Raw genomic sequence first — 19531 nt, 5'->3', positions numbered from 1 at the left:
CTAATATTATCCTTCATATTGAGAGATAATTAATGATTAAGTGTGGAGGGGCATTTTTTAAAATTTATATTTTTTTTTTGAAAAAATAAATTTGTAAAGTGTCATTATTATGTTTAATTGATATATGTAATTTTATCTCAAATTATTTTATAATTTGAGATGTAATCTCATATCCCTCCATCACAAATTACAAAACATTTAATAAAATCACATGTACTAATAAAGTTTATTAAATATACTTTACAACTTTATTTTTTTAAAAAATAAAAATATAAACTTTTAAAAAATATCCTTCATTTAATTCTTCATTTATGATGAATATTAAAGATAGAGAATATAATAGAAAGAGTAATATTAAAAAAGAATTATTAATAAAAATTTATTTTTATTAAAATATATTATATTTTGTAATGCTAAATTTTTTTAAAACATGTCTTATAATTTGGGATGGATGTAGTATAATTTATAAAATAATTTTTTTATTTTTTTTTTTCAATTATCAATTGAATTGGACGTCAGCCGACACAACTGCCGTCTATTTGGCGCTAAACAAAAGATGAACTTGAGATGCAAAAGCTTAAGATTTGTTTCTGTTACATGAATGGTCTTTTTAACGTTCAACGAGATTCCCATGGTCTTCAAATTCCAAGCATGCATGTCTCACATGACTTGGCTAGCTGGCTTCCTTCCAGTCAACTCTCTCTTCTCTTGCATGGATCACTTCAATGCGTGATATATTGCCAACACGCTGAATTCACAATTCCCAGAAATCACAGTCATCTTGTTCTTCTACTTCTTCTTCTTGTGCGACTTCATTTTAGTTTGCTGGATTCTGGGATGGCTTCTTTGGTTTCTGTGTTTCCTTCCCCCTTTTTTCTTCACCTGGTACTTGTTTTCTCATCTGGGTTTGATAAAGGAATCCATGAAAACTGTCCTAGCTCGTTTAAGTGTGGAGATCTTGGGACATTCCACTTCCCTTTCACCAAGCCTGAACTTCGTCAGGACTGTGGATTTATCACAGTTCACGGCTGTGACAATCCAAAATCAAACAAAACCATCGAACTGGAGAAGAATAATAATGGAAGAAAGCTGTGGCTTATACATTACGTCCACCAGAACATCATCAGAGTCTTGGACCAAGATCTAGACCGGCTTCTGAAATCCAAAAATTATTGTCGAGTTTTCGACTCAAACACAAGCCTTCCTTCAAACTCAGCTTTGGTTTATTTTCAGATCCTAAATTATGGGACTTTGAAAAAATGCAGTCACTGCCACTATGTGAGTCGTCCCACGGCTTTTGTCAAACATAGGTGTGCTGAATTTGATGTCTATTGGGAAGGCTCATCCAGGCGTAAACCTAGCAGTGATATTCACGCGCCGCCAGGTTCTTTCCCTAATTGCTCAGAACTTCAGCTTCCAAGTAAATACATGTCTGAAACTGATGATGACCATCTTTGGTTCTTAACTGGTCAAATTGATATTCAAGTACGATTGTCTGATGACTGTGATGAACCCCATTAACAAGGGGCTCAAGGGAAAGGCCTTTTTATCCCCTCTTAACACTGTGATAGTTAGAAACCTACCGGCTTGCACTTGCAACAGCAAAAGGTCCGAAGTGTTACAACCACTTGGGAGGCCAGTGTCTCCTTGATGCCAACAAGAAGTTTTACTGCAAATTTGGTACGCTCTAGCTAGCCACATCATTTTTATAAAATTAAGCAGTATACTCACACACACACACACACACACACCATATTTGTTTCCAGTTAAGATTTGTATCCGCTGTTATCTTTGGCAAAATCTCAGCTTGATTCATTGCCATGTTTAATTATTTATACGTTTGGCTTGATGTTAAGCTTTGGGACATATAATAGCCTTCTTTTTGCTGCTGTGGATACATTTTTTTCTGATATAATTCATAGTTGTTGTTTGGCTAATTACTTCAAATGATGACTTGTCTGAACTTAAGATGCAGAGAACACAAGTAAGGACTACAAGCTGGGACTTGGACTTGGGATAGGATGTGATGTGCATTTTTTTTTTATTGTTATAAAATGTATTTTAATGATTTTCTTTGTTTATCATACTTCACCGATATGTCAAATTTTCCTTCCTTCTCAAATTTAGATCAATAAGCAATTCGTGAAGCAGTTTTGAAATTAGAGAGAACAGAGAAAGCAAAACAAGTTCAAGACATTCCCTTAATAGACTTCTATAATTAATTCTGATCAGTGAGCAATTCTTTATAATTAATTATAAAGACGCACTTACAACTCAACAATTCAAATTCCTCAGGTGATGAAGTAACAAAGTTATCTCAATATATTTTTGCTTTTTTTTTTTTTTAATTTACCAATTCCATTACAATGGATTATAATTGAAAAGTGGTCAGGACTGATATGGGATATACTCATCTGCAGGATTATTTGTTGTTCTTATAGTCATTCTGACAATTTGTCAGCAACGCCAAAGATATTACAAAGAAAAAATTGCGTCTCTAAACGTCCACATGCAGTCAAGAAACAACAAAAAAGGAAATCCTTTCTCAGATGCAAACAGAGAAGGTTGCAGCAGAGCCTGCTTGGGGTTGCCCTTATTTTCTTACGAGGAACTTGAGAAAGCCACAAATAATTTTGACAGTTCAAGACAACTTGGAACTGGAGGATTTGGCACTGTTTATAATGGTATATATATTCCTCCACTCCACACTTCATTTTTATTGCCTCTTGTTCATAATTAATTTGTGTTTTAATCTTCAACAACTAGGAATACTCCAAGATGGCCGAGAAGTTGCAGTCAAGCACCTTTACGAGCACAATTATAGACGAGTAGAACAGTTCATAAATGAAGTCAAGATTCTCACTCGCTTACGCCATCGAAACCTTGTGTCTCTCTATGGTTATACTTCGTGTCATAGTCATGAACTTCTTCTTGTATACGAATACATTCCAAATGGCACTGTTTCTTGTCATCTTCATGGTGAGCTAGCCAATCGTGGTTTACTACCTTGGCCTACAAGAATCAAAATAGCCATTGAAACTGCCACTGTGTTGGCTTACCTTCATGGCTCGGGCATTGTTCATCGTGATGTTAAGACCAAAAACATTCTCCTAGAGAATAATATATGCGTTAAGGTTGCAGATTTTGGGCTTTCGAGGTTGTTTCCCAATGATATCACTCATGTTTCACAGCTCTACAAGGAACCCCAGGTTACGTGGATCCAGACAGTGTTATCAGCTTACTAGCAAAAGCGATGTGTATAGTTTTAGAGTTGTACTTATTGAATTGATATCATCTTTGCCAGCGGTTGATATTAGACGGAACAGAGATGAGATAAACTTGGCCAATCTAGCACTGACAAAGATTCAAGAAAGTGCTTTTGGGGACCTGGTTGATCCTTCATTGGGTTTTGAGTCAGATAGTGAGATTAGGAGGATGATAATTTCAGTAGCAGAGTTAGCTTTTCAGTGTTTACAAAGGGACAAGGACTTGAGACCTTCATGAGGTTTTGGGGATTCTTAAGAGAATTGAAAGTGGAAATGAAGAGATTGGTCATTTAGAGGAAGTGGATATTCATGATCATGATGCTATTGAGATTCCACCAAGTGAAGCTGCACATTCCCCATCACCATCTTTACCAGATCGTGATGAGATTAGATTGTTGAAAAATGCAAAATCTCTCCCTTCATCTAAAATTGTGACTCACAACAAGCCAAGTACAACTCATGTGAGTGTCTAATAATAATCACTTATAATTATTTATTGAATAATTATTTACACCCCGCATGATAACAGTGATGAATGTTGATGAGAAGTGAGTATGTATATCTAGAGAAATACTTGTAAATAAAATATATTTCAAATTTATCATGTTTCATTCATTCATTCATTCATTATTGATTGAACTTATTTGATGTCAGCAGTGGATGTATTTTCAGTTTTCAAATAAATCATTTCTCCTGAAATGAGGTAGATTGAACACCTCTTAAGCTCTTAATGAACTGATGAATGATGATGAAATAAGAAAATGACTATACGAGGCCGAAGTGGAACCACAGTAAGCATATTGGGCTGGGTCTTATGAAAACAATTCTTGATTCGGTTTAAATTTTTTTGTTTGAAGGGAAAAAAAATTTCAACTCTTGTCCTTTGTGTAATTGCAAAGATGGGCCAAACTTTTAACCTTTAATTTAATAAGAAAAAGGCCTGGACTATTTTGGATGGGCCAACATGGTTTATTCTTAAACCGGCGTGTCACACACTGGCCTTGTTGGTCCACGAGTGACAATAAATTCTCGGTTGAATCGTGATTGACAGGCTACACGCTGAGATAAAACCCACTGCTTCCAAGAAGTTTCGCTCTCTTTGCCGTTCTATGGAATGTTCAACAAGCCACAAAACTAAAACAAAATCATAGACGTTGAACATTGACTTGGAGAATTAATGCGTGTGAGAAGCTCTTGAAGGGTCTATGACTCAATATATAGGTGCTACTCATCAGTAGAGGAAATTGGAAACTGAGGTGGAAATTGAGACATACTTCTTTGTTGGATCATCAAAGATGTATCCATGTAACATTAAAGACCATGACATATATATATATATATATATATATAGCCCAGACTCTCATGCAATCCCTTTTCATGAAGTCTTGCTCTTTCATTTTCCAGGTCAACTGGCGTATGAAGCGGTTCTATTAGGTGATATATACTAGGAAGAGAGAACAATTCTTCAATGTCATCAAATTTACAGAATCAGGTTCTCCTTCCCAGTCAATTACTTTTTGCTTAGATTTTGGAATGGCTTCACTTTCTATGTTTCTTTTCCTCTTACTTTTTCACTTTATTGTACTTCTTGTCTCATCTGGTTATGGAAATGGGAAGCATGATCAGTGTCCTAAATCTTTTGATTGCGGACAATTTAAGAACCTCCACTTCCCCTTCACCAAGCCTGAACTGCAGCACTGTGGCTTTATCACCATACGAGGTTGTGATGATCCATCTCCAAATAAAACAATCCAACTGGACAAGAATGGAAGATCACTCTTGCTTAAGAAGGTCCTTCAGCAGCATACATATATCATCACAGTTTTTGACGAAGAACTGCACCAACGTTTGAGATCAAGAACTTGTGAAGCTTTCAACACTACCATGAGCATGACTCTTCCTCCAAAGTCTCCTTTGGCTTCTTTTCATGTCAAACACAACGCAACCCTGTTCAGATGCAAGCACGACCAGGACCTCGACCTCAAGATCCCCGATGGTTTCATCAATCGTCACTGTCCTGGCTATGATTTCTACTGTGAAGACTCACAAATGCCTCATCCTACTAATCTGGACCTCAATGACAAGGGTGAAAATCCTTTCTCAAAATGTTCGGTTCTTCAATTTCCTTGTAAACACCTGGTCGATTTCGAAGATCCTTCAAGCTTCTCATGTGATGAGATAGATATTGAAGTGAATGTATCTGATATCTGCGACCAGTGTTACAGCCACAAGGGAGGCCGATGTCTAGTTGACCCCAACAATCACTTTTACTGTGACATAGGTACGCTCCATTGCTATGTTGAAAATTTTATGTCAGCTTGATAATTAGATATATGTAGCTCTCGATCGAGTCTCCGTAAGATTTAACGCCTATATTTTATGGTTTCTCTGTTAGCATTTTAAAAATGGTTTCTTCTCTCAATTTGAACTGCAGACGACGGGAGGTTATTAAAGTTGGGGTTTGGACTTCAGCTTGGAGGTAATAACGCGCATATTTTTTCTTCCCAATTGCATTTTAGCAATCCTGTTTATTATTATAAATTACTGCTATTGTAGCAGGGTTTCGCCTGTGCTTTTTATGAAGGAGGAAAAATAAATTTTCACCTCACAGATTTAAGAAAGTTGATTTATGTTGATTATATGAAATTTTCTGGTGCTAATAGAACTTCGGCATTTTTCCTTCCAAAAGAAATTGAATTACTGAAGACTTGTTTTTTTTTCTAAATCATGATCTCTTCTTCTTTATTGCGTATAAACCACACGGTATTCTGGGCATGCCCCACATAGAGTACGGGACTTAAATTAATCCAGATCAAATCAAGACAAACCCTTGTAATTAAAAACGTTACCATTAAGTTCTTATCATTGAACCAAGCGTGGGCGGTTCATTATCTCTTATGTAACAAACTCATCCCTATTTTTGTATTGCTTGGATAAGATTCCCGGGGGAGGGGGGTATATATAAATATACACACGATGAATTTGTAATATCTTAATTCACTGCAGCGTGCAATTAAAATTCCCTGTACACTCTGTTACAAGATGATCTTCAACTTATTTTTCAATCTTATCTTATTTTGCCCTCTTCTTCCATTAATAGATTAGAATGATAATTTAAAAGTGGTTATATCTAATGTTGGATCTCCTTTTGTGCAGGTTTAGTTATTGGACTTGTAGCCATTCTAATAATAATTTGGTGGCTACAAAAACATTACAAACAAAGATATGCATCTTCAAATAATAATAATGTCCAGCGGCAATCACAAAACCTAATGCAATTGTTGGTAATAACTCTAATGCTGATCTGGAAAGCGGTTTGGATCATTACTTTGCAATCCCCCTCTTCTCTTATGAGGAGCTTGAGAAAGCAACAAATAAGTTTGATCGTTCAAGAGAACTTGGAAATGGAGGCTTTGGCACTGTTTACTATGGTAATGCCCTCACACTACCCTTTCCTACATGATTCATATATTTTTGAGTGAATGATGATCAAGTTATAAATAAATAAGAGAAAATATATTAGTACAATCCATCTACATACTTTGATTCCGTTTTGTTTTTAGTTCACATAATTTTATTTTCATGTTCTCAATCCCTTTAGTTTCATCAATTTGTAATGTTCATTCCTATAGTTTAAAAAATATACATAAGGACAATGACGTTGGAACTTACAGTGTTAATTTTTTGTTATAACTCTACTAGTTCATTTATTGACATGGTAAAAATGTGCTAGTATGAAAATAAATTGATTAGATGTATATTTGGTTAAAACAAAATGTGAAAGATGAAGACAAAATGTACAACTTAGCAAAGAAATTAATAGAGTTAAGTACATTCTAGTAAAATTAATTCCATTAGTGTCATCTAATGATTCTTGTCGGTATTTTTAAAATTATAGAAACTAAAAATACAAGGCAATCAAAGAACAAGGACCTATTATTATATTTTCCAATAAATAACTTCTAACTTAACATGTTGATGTTCAATAACTAGGAAAACTGGACGATGGACGAGAAGTTGCAGTGAAGCGACTAAATGATCATAACTATCAACGAAAAAAGCAATTTATGAATGAACTCAATATCATCACTCGTCTACGCCATCGATACCTCGTGTCACTCTACGGATGCACTTCTTGTCATTCTTGTGACCTTCTCTTAGTGTATGAGTACATTCCAAATGGCACTCTTTCATGTCATCTTCACGACAATCGCAATGAGCTATCTACTCATGGCTTTCTACCATGGTCTGTAAGAATCAAAATAGCCATAGAAACTGCTGCAGCATTGGCTTACCTTCATGCTTCTGACACAATTCACCGCGATGTCAAGACCAACAACATTCTCCTAGACAATAATTTTTCTGTCAAGGTTGCAGATTTTGGGCTTTCAAGGTTGTTTCCCAATGATGTCACCCATGTTTCCACTGGCCCTCAAGGGACACCTGGCTATGTTGACCCAGAATACTACCAATGTTATCAGCTAACTGATAAAAGTGATGTGTATAGCTTTGGGGTTGTGCTTATTGAATTGATATCATCTTTGCCTGCAGTTGATATCCAAAGGAATAAAGATGAGGTAACCTTGGCAAATCTAGCTATGAAGAAGATTCAGAAAAGTGCATTTGGTGAGCTGGTTGATCATTCTCTTGGTTTTGAGTCGAATAATAAGATTAGGAAGATGATAATTTCAGTGGCAGAGTTGGCTTTTCAATGTTTACAAGGAGACAAGGAATTGAGGCCTTCCATGGATAAGGTTTTGGAGATATTAAGGAAAATTGAGAGTGGAAAAGTGGAACAAAGTCATGTAGAAGAAGTGGATATTCATGGGGTTTATGTGATTTCACATAGTGGTCCAATACATCCGCCATCACCACCTTCACCAGATTGCAATGAAGCTATATTGATGAAAACTACAAAATCACAATGAAAGCCAGGATTCCATTAAACTATGGTCAGGTTAATGATTAAATATGTATAAAATTAAAGTTATAAAAAGTTAAAGTGATAGTTATAAATTACTAATGAAATAGTTATAAATTACTTGATTGATGTAATGTATTTTTAATAATAGTATTATTGTCTTTGCATTCAAATTTCAAATTACATTTAAATCTCAAAGAATCTGGCTATGATTTTTTATTTTTGCAGGGCTTATTTTAAATAAGTTTGCTTCACAAGACTTATATGTAATTTTTCCTTTTTCCTTTTCCTTTTATTATGTTAGGGTATTTTGGTCTTTTGATATCTTTCATTCATCAATTTAATTTAATACGCAAAAGGAACAGACTTTATGTTACGGTTTCGTTTATTTATTTATTTACCAAATTCATTTTTAAGCTGTAGGTGGCAATTTTTTAAAACGGTTAAAATTGACATTTTATTTTAGTCATAAAAGCAGTGTGAAAATAGGAGTTAGGAAGTAGGTAAAATGTTGAACTTTCTGTATCAATTCTACAATCGTTGTAAAAACTATTTTTTACATCGTCAAAATTATACAGTGCATATTATAAAAAACACAAAACAAAACTATGCAGTGCAGAAGGCGCATGAAAAATCTCAATTAAAACATCATAAGCTTAAACTCTTCCCAAGCCCCCCCGGGGGCCGAATTACAATGGGGCAAGCAAAGCTTGAGATGCCAAGCAGGAGACATTGTTCAAAAAGAGACACTTGAGATGCCAAGTAGGAGATACTGTTCAAACAGAGACAATCTCTTTTCCTATGGATATTGGGCTGCATGTTCAAGGAGAACAGATTCACATCAAATAAGAGTAGTGATAGAGTTGTGAGCATTTTTAGCAATCAGATCCGCACAAGTGATCGCTTCTCTCTACATATATATATATATATATATATATTGGATTACATAGGCACACATTTGATGCAAACCTCATGCGCATTCCTAGCCAAGAAATCTGAACATTTGATGCTTGCTCTGTAAACATTATGGAGATTGAATTCAGGACTATCAGCAATGTGTGTCCTCATTTCTTGAATGACTTCTCACGAAGGATGATCTTGATTTCCATCTCTGAATATGAGATTCATTGCTTCTGATGAGTAACTAAAGTTCAATTTTGGATGTGCTGAAACAAGACTCCTTGAAGTTTTATGAGTGTCGGTAAAAGGGGGGAAAAGTACTAGCATTTTAATTTTATTTTGTATACATAAAGAAAGCTAGACATGAAGTACTGATACTTTTTTTTCATTTCACAGAACTTAGAAATCTCACTTCAGTGATCCGTATTGGATCACAAGCCCTGTGCTGAGATCAAACCTGCAGTTTCCAATAATTTGCACTCTCTTCACCGTCCTTGGGAAGGTTTTACAAGCCACAACACTAATTTTTTAAAGAGTAAAGTACCGTCACCGCCATTCTACTTTGCTTTAATTATACAGACATTTCCTATATTTTGAAAACATACAATTTAATCCAATTTGTTAACTCTGTTAGATATATTCTAAAAAGATTCTAAAAGCTTGTTGTTAAATTAAAATTTATATTACAATAAATTTTATTTACTAATTTATCCCTCACCCTAATAAATCCTAAATTATATTTTGATAGTTACATAATTTCATTGTAAAAAACATGTTTACAAATTTTAAATTTTAAATTTAAATTATTTATATAATCTCTTGAACTTACATCATTTTATATTATATGACAAATAAAAATATGTTTTTACCAATTTTTAAAAACATAAATAAGTAAGTCTCAATAAATTTGATAAAAATTAAAATAATAAAATTTCATAATATCATAAAAATTAATAAATTTTCTAATATAGTAAAAATTTGAAAATGCATTTATTATTTTTTTAGTTGTATACAAAAAATATTTTTTGCCAAATATAGATTTTTAGAAAAATCTTATGTTAAAGAGGCGCATTTTGGTCAAATTAAAAGTTTAAAAATTAAACTTAACGATCAACTAATGGTTAGATGGATGGAAATGAAATCTCAAATATATAAGGTTTCTGTAACATTTATTTTGATTTTAAGGGATGTTTATATGCGTTTTCAAAATAAAAAGGTGATCTGTGTGATTAAGTTAAAATATAAAGGTAGTCAAAGTATAATGTTGCTCTTTTTTAAAAAGTATAGACCTTGAATGTTGACTTGGAAATTGTGCGAGTGACGTTTTTGAAGGGGTCAGGAGTCAATTACAAGTAGAAACCTTGTTCCCTGGAATAAAAGATCAACGTAACATTGAACAAGCTCGTCATATAGAGCCCAGACGCATACGTCTCACACATGGCTGTCACAAGTCACAAGTCCTCCTATTTCCCATCATTTTCCCGGTCAACTGGCGTATGAATCAGTTCAAGTAGGTGATATATTGGGAAGAAAGTTCAATCATCATTTAGATACTAAGGTTCTCATTCCAGATTTTCAGTGTCTTAGTTTTATTTTTGGGATATGGCTTCACTTTGTGTGTTCTATTTCCTCGTGTTTTTTCACTTTGTATCTCTTCTCTCAGTTGGGCATGAAAATGAGAACTGTGATGAGTGTCCTAAGTCGTTTAAGTGTGGACAACTTGGGAACATGTCCTTCCCTTTCACCAAGCCAGAACTGCAAGGTAGTGGCCTAATCTCCATTCATGGTTGTGATGATCCATCTTCAAATACATCAATTGATCTGGAGAAAAATGGAAGATATATCTGGCTTAAACAGGTCCTTCAGCAGCATAATCATTACAACATCACACTTTGTGATGAAGATCTGCACAAGCGTTTGAGATCTAGAAATTGTGAAGCCTTCAACAGAAATAAGATTCCTCCTCCAAGCTTTCAAAATGATCCTTTGGCTTCTTTTCACATCATTCCAAATAAAGCAACCTCATCCGAATGCAAAAACGACCCTCCTAACAGATTTCTTGATGGTCTAGTCAATCCTATTGTCTGTGGTGACTATACTATCTATTGTAAGGACACACACGGGTCATCTCCTACTCCTGAGCAGACACAAAACCCTTCCCCACCATGCTCGATTCTTCAACCTCCTTGTGAAAACCTGCCACATCCCAAAAATTCTTCATCATTATTTTGTGGTGAAATAGTTATCGATGTGCATTTATCTGATGATTGTGACAAGTGTTATTGTTACAAAGGTACGTTCCGACAACATGATCTCTTCTATATATATGCTTCCATGTGATAAATTCCTTATATTTTTTCATTACATTCATGCGATCTGGTACTGATCTTCGGTACAATATTCTCAGCATAAGTCGTATTCAAGTGATTTCTCCTGCTAACATTGGCAAAGTCTCGGTTTCATTGCTTGATAATTAGAGATGTGGGAATTATGAAATTCTTCTCGTATCTTGACAAGTTTTTTGCTGATACTTTATAGTTTATAATTGACCTACTTTTTTTTCCAAATTATTATTCTCTCAACTTGAGTTGCAGAGGATAGTAAGTTATTCAAGTTGTGGGTTGGACTTGGACTTGGACTTGGAGGTAATGTGCATAATTTTTTTCCCCAAACTTTTTGGCGATCCTGATTGTCATAAATTACTGCAATGTTATATTCAAAATGTCTCCTTTTTCAAATGTTATAATTTAACCTTCTCATCGTTTTCATATTGGAGTAGAGAATCTCACCTGGGTTTCTAGGAAGGAAAAAAAATTCACCTCATATCTATGAGAAAATTAATTTGTTGTGAAATATGTGCTCATATCTATAAATGATGATGGAACGACTATACTCTATTCTTTGAGAAGCCAAATTGGCAATACAACACAATGAAACTTGTATAAGGATACATATAAAGATGATGAACCTAGGTATCAGAAACACAATAAACCAAGATGATAATTAGTCCTTCAAGACAACCCTTCCTTGAAGAGTGGTACAACTAATCCCAAGATATACATTTCAAAGACTCATACTTGAGGTGAGATTAAACCTCCTTAGACTCAATGTATATTAGGAGTGGAAGTAAGTCAAGCTCTCATTAAAAGCTTACAACCTAGCTTATTTATAAAATAAGCCAGATCAAGTTCAAGTCTTTAATAGTTACATAGGCTAGGCCAAGCCTACGAGTATAATAGATAAGCCTATTTACATATATATTATCATTGTGTAATATATTTCTTATATATATAATATGTGTAATATTATATATATATATATAATATTTAATTAAGGAATTATAAAATAATCAATTTCACTCCCTTTCTTCTCATTCTTCCTCTGAATCAAAACTTGAAAACACTAAATAAGTTATTCCTTTCCTATGTTTTTTTTTATTGGCTTTTGTATGGTAAATTGATGATATATCAATTTCACCACTTGATTTTAATAGATATATTCTTTTTTTGTTTCTAGTTTCTTGGTTAAGTTTTCAATCAGATTATAATTATATATTGATTTTAATGCTATTACTTTATTGTTATATTGTAATGTTGTTGGTAAATACTCTTAATTATTATATATTGTAGTTGCTAAATCAAATTGTGTATATGTAGACTTTAATAGTCTTAAAATGTGCTTGAAACCTTCAAAAAAGCTAATATGTAAACCCATTTAAAAGATTTACTTTTAAGTATATTTTTTATGCTTCTAGGCCAAACCAAGCCTGAGTCTTGAAAAAAAACCTTATAAAGATTACAGGCTAAACTCAGGCCACACAAGTTTAGACTTATTTGACCAAAACTTAGTTTGGCTAGCCTATTTCCACTCCTAGACTAATGTCTCTTAATATAGGTAAACTGTGGTTACTTGGTAGTATGAAAATACAGCCCATTTAAAAGATTTACTTTTAAGTATATTTTTTATGCTTCTAGGCCAAACCAAGCCTGATCTTGAAAAAAAGCCTCATAAAGATTACAGGCTAGACTCAGGCCACACAAGTTTAGACTTATTTGACCAAAACTTAGTTTGGCTAGTCTATTTCCACTCCTAGACTAATATCCCTTAATATAAGTAGACTGTGGCTAATTGGTAATGTGAAAATACAGCTAACTCAACTCAACTAATAGTGATCTTAACCAACTAGCGCAAGATCAATCCTAACATCTCCAAGATCAGGTACTACTGAAACTTTGGCATTTTTCATTCCGAAAGAAATTGGACCAAAATTTCTCATATAGAAAATAATTGTTTTTTTTAATTAGTATTGCAATATCTCTTGAGTTAAGGATGAAATGAACTCATCCCCTTTTTTATACTACAAGGAGAAGATTGATGAAGGATTAATAAATATTTAAGACTCTCAGAACATGCTGCGTCTCAGAATTATGCGCTAAAGTTCAAGACTATCCCCATCTTATTTTTCAACCATCTCTGTTTTTCTTCCTCTGCCATTACTATAGACTACAATTTAAAAGTATTCATGTATATCTAAAGTGCAGCCTCTTCTTCTACAGGTTTATTTATTTTAATCATAATTTGGCATCTATGTAAGCAACATTACAAACACAAATGTGCATCATCAAATGTCCAATTGCAATCAGCAAATAATAACGCAATTGCTTGTAACTCTCATACTGATCTGGAGAGTGGTAGGGCTTATAACTATGGGATATCCCTCTTCTCTTATGAGGAGCTTGAAAAGGCAACAAATAATTTTGATCGTTCAAGAGAACTTGGAAATGGAGGCTTTGGCACTGTTTACTATGGTAAAGCCCTCGCTCATTACCCTTCTTTAATGAAACATAGATTGTTAACATGTTTCGTTGTTGTTGATCTTTGGAGTTGAGGAAAAGGAAAGAGAAATCTAAGACTTTCGTGGAGTCTTCTTCATGGGTTGCTTAGAGAAAAAAAAAAGCACCTTTATAAATGTATGGAATTCACAGAGTTAAATGTTCAGTATCACCAATTGTTGTTTTCTCATTCGTTTTAAATGTCCCAGTTTGCTTCTCTTCATAACTCATATATTTAATAAGTGATTGATATCAAGTAAACCAGTATTCATGTTTAACTTTGATTATCAACAACCAGGAAAGCTCCAAGATGGTCGAGAAGTTGCAGTCAAACGTCTATACGACCATAACTATAAACGAAAAGAACAGTTTATGAATGAAGTCAATATCCTCACTCGCTTGCGCCATCCAAATCTTGTGTCACTCTATGGCTACACTTCCCGTCGCTGTCGTGAACTTCTCCTCGTGTATGAGTGCATTCCAAATGGCACCCTTTCGTGTCACCTTCACGGCGACCTAGCCAATCATGATTTACTACCATGGCCTATAAGAATCAGAATAGCCATTGAAACTGCAAGTGCATTGGCTTATCTTCATGCTTCTGACACCATTCACCGAGATGTCAAGACCAATAACATCCTGCTAGAGAATAATTTTAGTGTCAAAGTTGTAGATTTTGGGCTTTCAAGATTGTTTCCTGATGATGTCACCCATGTTTCCACAGCTCCACAAGGGACCCCTGGTTATGTTGACCCAGACTATTATTTATGCTACCAGCTTACAAGCAAAAGTGATGTGTACAGTTTTGGAGTTGTGCTTATTGAGCTAATATCATCATTGCCAGCAATCGATATGAACAGGTCTAGAGATGAGATTAATCTAGCAAATCTAGCTATAAATAAGATTCAGAAAAGTGCATTTGGGGAGCTAGTAGATCCTTCTCTTGGTTTTGAGTCAAATAATGAGGTGAGGAGGATGATAGTTTCAGTGGCAGAGTTGGCTTTTCAATGTCTACAAAAGGAAAGGGATTTGAGACCTTCCATGGATGAGGTCTTGGAGATTCTAAAGAGAATTGAAAGTGGACATGAGCAGCTTAATCATATAGAAGAAGTGGATATTCATGGGGTCAATGGGATTTCATTTAGTGGTCCAATACTTCCGCCATCATCTCCTTCACCAGATTATGAGGAAGCTATACTGTTGAAAACTACAAAGTCACTACCTTCACCAAAAGTCATCACTGATAAATGGCATAGTGAGCCAACTACTTCTAATGTCAGTGCTTAGTTAATGGCTTGTCTTTATTTGTTAATGATCATATACAACAAATCATAGTTGTGTGGGAGGCTTGCAGGTTTAAATATGAAAGAAATAAATTTGAAGTAGATTTTGTCTGTAAAATTAATGTGTGTTTTGTGTATTAAAAGAGCTTCAAAAATGAGCTGTATCATTTATACTTTATACCTTATGAATGACCGCTAAAATGCTCATATAAACATGTATGCCATATATTTTAATGAAGCATAAATATTTAAATTAAACATGACTCTGCAAGGATTCTAGATTACTGTCCTATATTTGACTGCTACACTTTTTTCCATAAATTCTAGGTTAGTGACCTCCTATATTTTGCATATGTAAGGCCAGGTATAAGATGAACGTGTCTGTTCATTTAATGAGAAACAACTAAGAAAATATAGGCATTCAGACCACTTGAACTAATTGTTTTTATCCTAGAGTCTCACATAAGTACTGTAAATGCCTAAGTCCCATGAAATGGTTGAGTCCAAAGTCTCTCAATATAAATAATTTTTTAATGTCAAATTACTATATTGCCCATCAGTCCTAAATCCATGTCGTTTTCTCTTCTCTTTTGATTAGGAATGTTCACGGGACGGGACGGGATCGAGACACTCCCGTCCCGTGTCCCGTCCCGAAAAAAAGATCGAGACTGAATTTTGGTCCCGTGTCCCGTCTCGTCTCGAAAGTCGTCCCGTCCCGTTAAGAGTCGAGACGGGACCAGGATAAGATCGAGACGTCCCGCCGTCCCGATAAATGAAATAATATCGAAAAAAGATCTGAATAATAATGTTCATTAAAATTTTAAATTATATAATTTATTAAGTTTAAAATCAAAATAACACAAGTACATAAATAACAATAATTTAAAATTAATTATTGAATTATATTAATCACAACTACATATTATAATAAAAAATACAAGTGATCTTTATACTATAAGATTAGCAACAACAGGCAAGTCAAACACAACATCAAATAATTATTCTTCTACTTTAGTGAAGATGTACTAAGCTAATTACTCTTCTAAAAATAAACAAAAAATATGTTATAAATAAAAGTTATTAAATAGATAGATATAAGAATAAATTATATTAATATAATTAATATATTATAAAAAAGATATCGTCATGTTTACTCCATACCATTAAAATTATCAATATAAAAACACTTTAGTTTTAAATAAGAATTGTAAGTATTAAAATTATAATTGATATAATTAATATAAGTATAAATTATATTAATATAATTAATATATATAAAATAAAAATAATATATATAATATTCGGGATGGGATGGGACATCCCGATGATAATTCCGTGTCTCGTCCTGTCCTGAACCCCTTTCCTGTCCCGTCCCATAAAGTCCCGTCCTGATTATTTTCGGGTCGGGACAAGACCCGTCCCGATATGATCGGGACGATACCGGGCCAATCGGGACGGGTCCAAATTGAACACCCCTACTTTTGATAGTCTGGACTGTAAACCCTGAATCTTTCTCCTCTCTCGCCAAGGACCGCCGAGAACTTATGATTGTTCGCATTGTTTATCTCTAAACCAGAGATTCAACGCTCTCCTTTCTCCTTCCTTTACACTCCACTGCACAACACGATCCGCTCTTTCTTCCTTCTCATTCACCATCCCTTGCCTCCCTTCGCCAATCTCATAAAGCTCTCTCCAGGAGAATGTAAGAAATGCCAATCTTTTTTCTCATACATTCCTTCTTGAGTTGTTTGGTTTCCTCGAATCCGAATGGGGGTAAACGAAGTTTTGTCTTCATTTTTCCAGGGTTTGATCCTCTCTAGTTCTTTTTATTTGGAATTTGTGCGATTAAATGAATTGTTATAGCCATTCTTGTTCTTTTCTTCCTCCTGAAATTTGGGTTCAAGCCAATGGAATGAAGTGTGATTTTCTCTAAGAAATGGAATTGAATAAAAAGCAGGGCACGTGATTTTTACTAAGAAATAAATGTAATTTTTATTCAAGCAGGTATGTGATTTTCACATGCCACACCGAGAATTATTTGAATGTCGACTCCCCTCTCGCGAGAGATGAGAAAGATGCAAAGTTCAAGGTCCAGACTAATCAAAAGAGATGAGGATATGTTAGGATTCAGGTTGGGTGATATGGTAATTGAACTTTCAAAAAATATTTATGTTGGTGACCCTTGGACTTACAAATAGAGCTAGAAACACAAATTGAGTCTACGAACTAATCCGTTTAACCTGCATAATTTGACTAATTGAATTGAAAAAATTAGCCCGTTTTTTAAAACAAACTGAGTTAGCCCAACCTGCAAAATTAATGAGCTATATAGTATATTTTATTTTTTAATTATATTATATTTTTTTATAAATCTATAATAATGATAATATTTTTTAAATATATAATTTATGACTCTCAAATATATTCTTTACATTTAAAATATAGTATAAATTCTTTTTACAATTTACAAATAAAATTTTTGTTATAGTTTATGAAGATGATTTATTAATTTTTATAAAAATATTTTAAATATATATTATTTATTAATCTCATAAGATCTATTAATTAAAATTATAAATATGAATTCACTGAAAAAAATATAGATTTATATTTAAATTTTTTCTCAGTGACAAAGATAGCACACCTAAGTAAAAAGATGATTGATATTTGATAGTAAAAATCTAGCAAAATGAATTTGCTTAATTGAATTCTATGTTTATTTTATTTATTTTTAAATTTTTTAATTGCTAATTTACTTTAAAATATTAAATAAATATATATTTATATTATATAAATTTTAAATTATTAAAAAAATTCTGATAATTTTTTGTGGGCTAACCCACAGGTTGGCTAGCCCGCTAGAAAATGAATTGGGTTGAATTTTTCAACTCATTTTATTTGGCGGGTTAACCTAACCCAACTTGCAAAAATGCCAACCTGCAAGGGCTGGCTCGTAATCCATTTGTTCAGTATTACTTACAGAGCATTTTGCCTATTTCATGGGATTTGAAGGTATTTACAATGGGATTCTAGAGTAATTCTTCCTAACCATGCTTATCACTCTACTTTTATCGGCACTACAAGTCTGCAACACAGATTCTTAGAATGAAAATAAGATCTAACGATCAAAATCAAAATTATTAGTAAACTTTTGTATCAAAAAATTATTATTAAACTTTAATAGACTTATTATCACATCTTAACATATTATTTGAGACGTTCATATATTTGTTTAAATTTATATGAACATAACCTAGTGAGTTTTCGTTTAAAAAAAAACACCCATTTTAATTTTTTGATCGTATAAATAATTTTGGACCCAAAGATTTAAAAGTGGACGAAGGTGAAGTTTGAATTTAAGATGAAAAAAATGTTGAAAATTAATTAAACCATCGTGCTAGAACAATGATCATTGATCAAGGACCAGACATGTGTAAGTGACAAGGCGACCCCACACCTCGCAACGTTTCTCTCATTCACATTGGAATTTCGTATCAAACGGTTCAAGACGAGAAGACAAATGGGGAAAGGCGTGCTAATATAATAATTAAATACAAACTTGCATTACAGAATCTGTTTCTGGGCGCTCATAAGGTTGGAGATTTTGAGATGATTGTGTTTCCAAATCCATCATTATTCTTGCTTTTAATAAATGGAAATGGAAATAGAAATAAAAAACACGATGAATTAGGGCTTGTTTGGTTTCCGTTCTGATTTTTTATTTTTAAAAATTATTTTATAATATAGTTTTCAAAATTGTTTTCAAAACAAAACAAAATAAAAATTCATTTAATTATGTCAATTAAAAAAGAGTTTTAAAATTTAAAAAATGTGCTAATAGTGATAGTTGTAGACTTTTAATGATAATGCTTAATAATAAAAATTGATTAAAATAACTATAATTTTTAATAATCAAATGTATTGCATTTTAAAAATAAGAAAAATAAAACAAAAATAACTTAAAATTGTTTCTATTTTCTTGTTTTTAAAAATAAAAAATGAAAACAGTTTTGAAAATAACTAAATAAAACTTATCCAAATAAATTTTTAAATTTTTCTGTTTTAGAAAAAACAGTTTTTAAAAACAGAAAACAAACAAACCCATAATTTCTGTTTCGTAATTCGGACAAGGTTGAGCAAGACCTGGTTCTATGCAGTTTATGGTCAAGTCCCAAGCTCTTTCGCTATGAACCCAGAAAGTTTTCATGTTCTTCACGAAAATGCCGTGATTAACAGTAACTCAACTAAATCAATCCAATGCTAGCACAAAGCACATATTAAATAGCTTATCTTATATAATCTTACAAAAAAAAAAAAACATCAACAACA

General features: G+C 33.3%; 2 protein-coding genes and 2 pseudogenes across 2 annotated transcripts; all 4 read left to right on the top strand.

Annotated features, from left to right (window-relative positions):
- The first annotated feature begins 597 nt into the window (after positions 1-597).
- On the top strand, positions 598-1521 carry LOC129322590 (uncharacterized). Its single transcript, XM_054968885.1, has one exon. The coding sequence runs from the start codon at positions 598-600 to the stop codon at positions 1519-1521; it is 924 nt and encodes a 307-aa protein (XP_054824860.1).
- Positions 1522-2509: 988 nt separating this feature from the next.
- LOC129322589 (LEAF RUST 10 DISEASE-RESISTANCE LOCUS RECEPTOR-LIKE PROTEIN KINASE-like 1.2) lies at positions 2510-4700 on the top strand (annotated as a pseudogene).
- On the top strand, positions 4672-8357 carry LOC129321192 (LEAF RUST 10 DISEASE-RESISTANCE LOCUS RECEPTOR-LIKE PROTEIN KINASE-like 1.1; annotated as a pseudogene).
- Positions 8358-10689: 2332 nt separating this feature from the next.
- Positions 10690-15206, top strand: LOC129322588 (LEAF RUST 10 DISEASE-RESISTANCE LOCUS RECEPTOR-LIKE PROTEIN KINASE-like 1.1). Its single transcript, XM_054968884.1, has 3 exons — positions 10690-11380; positions 13644-13895; positions 14218-15206. Exons 1-3 carry the CDS (start codon positions 10690-10692, stop codon positions 15204-15206), a joined length of 1932 nt encoding a protein of 643 aa, XP_054824859.1.
- Positions 15207-19531: the final 4325 nt, after the last annotated feature.

The sequence above is a fragment of the Prosopis cineraria genome, unplaced genomic scaffold (assembly GCF_029017545.1).
Source record: "Prosopis cineraria cultivar Desert tree isolate PC_DT_omini unplaced genomic scaffold, ASM2901754v1 PC10, whole genome shotgun sequence".
NCBI classification, from domain to species: domain Eukaryota; kingdom Viridiplantae; phylum Streptophyta; class Magnoliopsida; order Fabales; family Fabaceae; genus Prosopis; species Prosopis cineraria.
Note: the sequence above shows the minus strand (reverse complement) of the source record. Positions and strands in the feature narration are given on the sequence as shown.